The sequence below is a fragment of the Raphanus sativus genome, unplaced genomic scaffold (genome assembly GCF_000801105.2).
Source record: "Raphanus sativus cultivar WK10039 unplaced genomic scaffold, ASM80110v3 Scaffold4040, whole genome shotgun sequence".
Classification (NCBI taxonomy): domain Eukaryota; kingdom Viridiplantae; phylum Streptophyta; class Magnoliopsida; order Brassicales; family Brassicaceae; genus Raphanus; species Raphanus sativus.
The window spans coordinates 1,707-8,784 of NW_026619343.1; the positions used below are offsets into that span (position 1 = coordinate 1,707).

The 7,078-nt window shown below is 33.9% G+C and overlaps 1 protein-coding gene across 1 annotated transcript; it reads right to left on the reverse strand.

Moving 5' to 3' along the window:
* Nucleotides 1-2,961: 2,961 nt before the first annotated feature.
* LOC130507115 (ATP-dependent 6-phosphofructokinase 5, chloroplastic) lies at nt 2,962-6,091 on the reverse strand. The gene is made up of 12 exons (XM_057001824.1): nt 5,614-6,091; nt 5,176-5,337; nt 4,978-5,089; nt 4,790-4,885; nt 4,604-4,705; nt 4,439-4,513; nt 4,195-4,335; nt 3,991-4,107; nt 3,803-3,907; nt 3,636-3,716; nt 3,408-3,536; nt 2,962-3,304 (listed from the first exon to the last, which is right to left on the reverse strand). The coding sequence occupies exons 1-12, from the start codon at nt 5,949-5,951 to the stop codon at nt 3,137-3,139; spliced, it is 1,626 nt and encodes a 541-aa protein (XP_056857804.1). The 5' UTR covers nt 5,952-6,091; the 3' UTR covers nt 2,962-3,136.
* Nucleotides 6,092-7,078: the final 987 nt, after the last annotated feature.

A 7,078-nucleotide genomic window follows, 5' to 3' on the forward strand; every position in this document is an offset into this window, starting at 1 on the left:
CAACTTTTAACTTTAGTGTTCGGAATAAATATATATAAAAGCTCTAATGGATGTAAGTAAGTGCAGGCGGCATGCCTGGTCATTTTCCTTATTACAAAAGTAACTAGCTATTTAATCTTAGTATTTTTGGATTTTGTTTAACACTCTCAAACACATATAAGACACTGTACCTTTTGCTAATCATTATTTACTATTGAATTTTCGTCAGCTTATATTATGGAAATGGAATCCATGATAACTTATTATGCTTGCTTTAAAAGAAAATACAGGATAAGATAATAAATTACACGTTTAAGCCATAAGGCCTTTATATCATTTTATTATTATGTAACCTCCTTATCAACTTTTGATCAGCACACTTGCAGATTTAACTCATTCTTTTTTCCTCCGAAAGATTTTACTGATTAGAACAACTGATTTGAGATCAAAGCCAGCGAGATTCGAGACTCAGGAGCTCAGGTCTCCTGGAGACAAAAGCCGGCGGAAATAATGATTTGTTATTCCGCAAAGTGAAAAAAAATGTATAATGAAGATAAAGGTTAAAGAAAATAACAGGTGTTAAAATGTAAAAAGTGAAACGAATGGGGTAGTAGGACTTTAGGAGTGCATGTTGAGGAAGTGATAATAACTGATAAATGTGGTGGGGGGAGGACCTGTCAAACTTACTGCAAGCTTCACAGGTTTTCCACCTTCTCTTTACTCTTTAGTCCTCATTTTCTTGCTTCTCTCCCTTTGTCTTGCTCAGTTTGTCCTTATTTCTAGTTTTCTTTTGTAATTTCAAAAGTGATATTAAGAAAGACAGATTTAGATCCAGATCATATTCATCATAGGAAAAATATGACAATATTAAGAAGAGGAAAACAATTATAAATTGTATCAAATGTTTAGTCTCCCATATACAAATGACCAGATGCTGTAATCTATCAAGTTCTACTATCACCGCTCTGTTATATAGGGTCCACAATTTTATAAACGATTTTTTTTCCATCTAAAACTTCTTTTGTTTAATATAGTCTATCAAAGACGATAATAAAAAATAATCTTTGATAGACTATATTGCATCAAAAAAGTCAAAACAAAATTATAAAAAAGTATCTAAGCCATTAAAATATGATTTGAGACATACAACTTCAAGAGAAATTATGATGAAATCTTAATCTGCATTGAAATCATGTTAGATTTTTCAATATGTTGATACCTAATAATCTTGTTTCGTGCTTTTTAACAATCAAATTAATTTTCCGCATCACAACGGGTTGTAATCATGTTTATTGCCTAAACAATAAAGTTTTCAGTGTAAAGACATGTATTTTCTTTGCATAGATATGTTCTGGAAAAAATCCCATTCAAAGAGTTTTCTATGGAACCTGTCAATCAACCTGCAATAACCACTACGACAAAGATCAGAGCACAAAGATTATATTTCCAATTACAAGAGCTGGATTAAAACAAAAATATCCCCAATTTTTTTTAAAAAGACCGTTAGAAATGAAACCATAATACTAAAAAAACCAAAAAAGATTATTAGAAGAAAAATGTCAGCACCGGTGCTACAAAATCCACCGGCGCGGACACACAAAAAAATTGGAAATTAATTCTAATATTAGAATCTCGAAGCAAAAAACAAACAAACAAAGAGACCAATTGCCAAATTAATTCAGGTGGAAACTAATTGATCATAGAAGCTAAAGAACACATTTTAGACTATCTCCAATTTTTCTCTATTTTTCTTCTAAAATAAGATAAACTTTAATATAGAATAGAGTTTACTTCAATGTATACATTTATAATATGATTCCTCTCATTTTAGATGGAAATATATGTAATTGTTATTCTTTCTCTGAGTATAGAGGTTTAGTATTTCCTTATATTATTTTTTGAAAATAGAAAAATTATATTATGGAAATATACATAATACATTAAAGACAATTCATCTTTATAATATAATTTCTCTGTCTTAAAATAAAATATAAAAATAAAAATAGAGGTGGCTGGAGATACTCCTAAATACTACTCCCTCCGTTTCGATTTAATTGTCGTTGTAGGGAAAAATTTTCGTTTCAAAATAAATATCGTTTTAGAGTTTCAATGCAAAATTTATTTAAAAGTTTCTCCATTTTATTTTTCTATTGGTTGAAATATAGTTAGGGTATTGTGTTTTTATTTTGGAAAGGTACAAAATCATATGTTTTCTTAATCCGTGTGCATAAACATAGAACGATAAATAAAATGAAACGGAGGGAGTACAAAATAATTTAGATGATCTTAATTTGAAGTAGTGAAAACTTGGACATGGATTCATGAGAGCAAGTTCGACGAAGAACAAAATAACAATTAGAAAGAAAAAAAAAGAAGAAAAAGTGATCTTCAGTGATGATGAACACATATTAACTCTACAAGTTTGGTAAATGATCGAATTAAACTGATGCGTTGAATGATTCAGAATCTTTGCTACCAAGTTAAAAAAATATATGATTCTGATACATCAAAATAAGGAACCAAGAATGCTGTTAATACATTTCACTGTGGTCTGCTGAATGATTGAACTATTGAAGTTGTTTTGGGGCATATAAACTAATGAAACAACCATTTTATATTAAGAGAATATAATGTTTTGTACCAGTAAATATAACTTTTATGCCTCAAATTAAAATTTACAAATGTGAAAGTATATAACTTGGTAGGTTTGCTGCTCAGTTTCTCTCTTCTCAGAGATACTCATGTGATCCACTCAGGAAGAGGCCAAAAGTACCAAAAAGAAAATCAATTAAACACATACAAGAAAAGTTGAACAAAAGTAGATTTCGTGAACCTTTGAGGTGGAAGGATCAGACTTGATAAATTGAACACTCAGAACCGCAAGCTGAGAGATAGTGAACGTTGAAAGCTTTGAAAAGTCACAAGATCTTAGAGGTTAGTGTTCGTTGCATAGTGAACAGATTCAGGAGAAACAAGTTGAAGGAAGAGACAAAGAACAGCTGAATCAAACAAAAAGTGGTCCACGGTAATGAAATACAGTTTCTTATTTTTTTTAGAACTATAATGATGAGGAACCAAGAATGATGTATATACATATTTCGAGGCTTTCTTTTATTTGATACGTTTCAGAGTGAATAATAATAATAATAAACCTTCTTTAGATGAAATCTGGTTGACCCGTTGATGTCAAGCAACGATGCCACATTCGGCTATTGGGATCGACTGACTTTGGGTACGCAATTACTTCAGGGATTGGCAAATACGCGTAATGAGTGTTGATTATGCCTACTGTGATTCCACTGTATCCAGCAAATGCACCATGAACCTGTTTTTTTTTTTTTAAATAAGAACAGAAGCTCTTTAACAAACGTAATAGACTTCAGAATGATTACAACTTTTCTAAGCAATGAGAGAGTGACGTGACTTACAGCGTTTTGTCCAAGAACGGTGCAGAGGATACCATCTGAGGCATTTGCACGGACGGCTCGAATCATGTATGTTGGATCAATGTACTTGACATCTACTGCCATACTTTCTTCTTTAAAATACTTTTTCGTCTATACCAAAACACACACAACAAGTATAAATCTACCTCATAACTATACTCTTTATATAAGATATATCAATCAATCTTTTAGTTATAAGTGTGACTAAACCTCTTGTTGAATGTGCACACCGAAATCACCAAGTATTGTGTTACCAGATGCATCTTTTGCATTAGTTTTCTCTAAGAGATTCTGCAAACAAAAACGGCCCAAGATGTTAACTAAAACATTATTTTTTCAAGTGGAGAAAAAAACAAAGCTTCTTATATAGCTTTTACCTGTCCAGCTCCTTCTGCTACACAGATCACAGCGGAGCCTTTTGTTTCGATAAGGTACTTCAAGTGCTTCAGTACACCATTAGGTCCATGAAGATTGAAAGGTACCTTTGAGTGAAGGAGAACAAAAACTCATCAAACATGTTTTTTGGAAAATGAAAAATTATAGCAAATAAAAACAAAACAAGTACCTCAGGAATCAAACAGATGTCGACTTGTCCGCTTGCTAAAGAGGCTTGCATGGCAATGAAACCACTGTTACGACCCATCAGTTTTACAATGCCAATGCCATGATAAGCACTATGTGCCTAAATACAAAAAAGACCATATAGAAAATGGTTTTAAGTACTTTAAGGTAAAAAGAGACATAACAGTGAGAGAGCTAGTTAGGTTACCTCAATGTAGGCAGAGTTTATCGCGCGTTGTGCTTCTTCAACAGCAGTATCAAACCCAAACGTCTTATCCATGTGCAATATATCATTGTCAATGGTTTTAGGCACACCAACAACAGCTACCTTCATCTTTCTTTTGCGGCACTATTAAGAATTTTTTTTAAAAAAAAGCAAAGAGAGAAATGGTAAACCATCTATATCTTCACAAGAAGAACATATAGTTTGTAGTGTTTTTTTAAGTAGCAACCTCATTGTGTATAGCATTGGCTCCAGCATGAGTCCCGTTTCCACCAAGCACGAAAAGCATGTTGATTCCTCTCTCCTAAGTAAATTTTAATTTTACAGAATTTCAAAAACTATGTGATCTCAGAAAGGTTCCCTTAAGGACTTGGAAACCAAGTGATATATATACCTCCATGCTGTCAACAATTTCGCTGACACTGGGACCTCCACGTGAAACTCCAAGCAAGCTTCCTCCAGATAGATGAATGTTCTGTACCACTTTCCTTGATAACTGAAGAAGATTAAAAGAGCAAAACATTAAAAAGGAGAGAAAAGATTCCAAGTTCAAAAAAAAGAGGGAGAATCAAACTTATACCGGCATTTCGGTTAGATCTTTATCAGAGAAGCCTTTATAACCAAAAGGTATCCCAACAATGTTCTTAACACCATATATCTCAAGCGTGATAACAATCTGCAAAAAATGTATCAAAACACTTCAACACACTATTTTTCTCTCTATATATAATCATGCCAAATCTATTTCAGAGAATAAATAAAACTGACATGTCTGATGACATCGTTGAGACCAGGACAAAGCCCACCACAAGTGATGATGGCAGCCTTCACTAGCTCCGGTCTGAAATATATCTTCTCCCTCGGCCCAGCACGGTGAATCCTAATCATCCACAACAAAAAAAACCACAAAGAAACTCTAATTTTCTAAACCCAAAAATCAAAAAAGAAAAAAAAAAGAGAGATTACCATTGCTGAACCCAAGAACAGTCAGAATCAATGCACTCAGCTCCAGCAGAAGTTGGGGAAGAGTAACTAATAACCTTGAGAAGGACTCTATCATTGTTATTAATGTATCCATGCCATTCTTCATCTGATGGGTACCCTCCCACAAAATCTTCCGTCGGAGACCTAATCAATCCCAAAAAAAAATAAAAATTATTGATCATAGAAGCATGCAAGAAGATATCGCGGGTAAACAGATGAATAAATGCGATAAATAAATAAACGACACAGAGATTTAACGTGGTTCACCAATTCAACCAATTCAGCTACGTGTCTATAGATTATAAATAGATTAGAAGAGCACAAAGATATATATAGGACACATCACCAAGTGTTCTAAAAATCGGTTTAAGCACGTGTCTATACACCAATTCTCTATAAAAACAGCCTATTAACGCTAACCTCATCTTGAGACAAAACGTTGAACGGATGGCTTGAGCATCAGGGAAGACGTCAGTGATGTGAGGAATGCTGAATCTTTCCTCGAACTCTCTCTCGTACTTTGTTTTCCAATCCGGATCGCTGAGATCGATCGAAGAAGCCGAGCTTTTGCTGCCGTGTTCAACCGCGGAAGCTCGAGTGAGAGAGCTGCGAGAAGAGATCAGCGAGAGATTCGCCGGAGATCTCGGTTTCCGGAGGAGGAGTAACGAGCTGAGACCGTGAGACCTGACGAGAGCGGAGCTGTTGTTACTGTGAGGAATCGAGAGGGTGGAGGTGATCGCCTGAGAAAGAGTTTCCATGGCGGCGGCGAAGAAACTGAGGTAACCGTACCGATCGGATCTTTGTTTTTTTTCTTTTGTCTTCAGTCAACTAATGAGTGGAGAGGGATGTTTTTGACTAAAAACCCTTTGAGACTAACGAAGAAGTACAAAACAGACGGATCTTAAGATTCTCTTCCCTAATAACTTTTGTCTGCGATTCTTTTCTTTTTTTTTTCTTTTTTCAAGTAAAATTGTAAAATCTCCATTATTGTAAGGTGTTCTTGTTTTTCCACTAAAAGTTTTTTATTTTGTGAAAAAGTCCATTTATATTCTTCCTGTTTAATGATATTAGATTATTCTTAGCTAGAAGTGTGGAGATTTTAAAGTTTTATTGCTTTCAAAAACATTATCAGAAAAATAAATTAAATAAAATTCATTCAGTGGTAGAAAATTGGAATGTATTTGGTTAATATGTATTAAGTGAACTACGTGTGGTCGGGTGGTGTACGGTGTCGTAAGTATTTTTAAAAGACCTGGATTCGAATCCACTCTATTCAGATTTACCCATCTATATGGTCAGGCGATAGGAGTTTTAATTTCCCTTGCGAGAAATTGGATCTGACTGGCGCCAGTGATCAAGCTTTCAGAAAATTAGTCGGTTGAGACATGGGACATGGTCCGTCGGGGGGACACCCCTGAATTATCACAAAAAAAATGTATCTAACTGATGTAATTTTTTTACTGTTTATGTACCAACAATGTTTTGTCAATGTTTATTTTAGTTTATTATTTAATTAACGTAGAGTTAGGGGTGTCAAAATGAGTTACAACTCATGAGTTAGCTCAGCTCAGCTCATTTTTTCATGAGTATGATCACTATATTTTAGGCTCATTTAATAAATGAGTTTAATGATCGAGCTTAAAAAAGATCACGAGTTATATGAACGATCGTTAATGAACATGAGCTGACTCATGAGCTCGTTCATTTCTTATGAAAAAGATAATTTTTATATTTATCATATTTATTTTAAAACGGGAAATCGACCAAAAAAACACTGAACTTTGCGGGAATTGCCAAAAGAAACCTGAACATATGGGCTGGTCAAACAAAACACAAACTTTTCATTGACTTTAGAATTAATTAACAATGTTTTCGTTGACTTGCC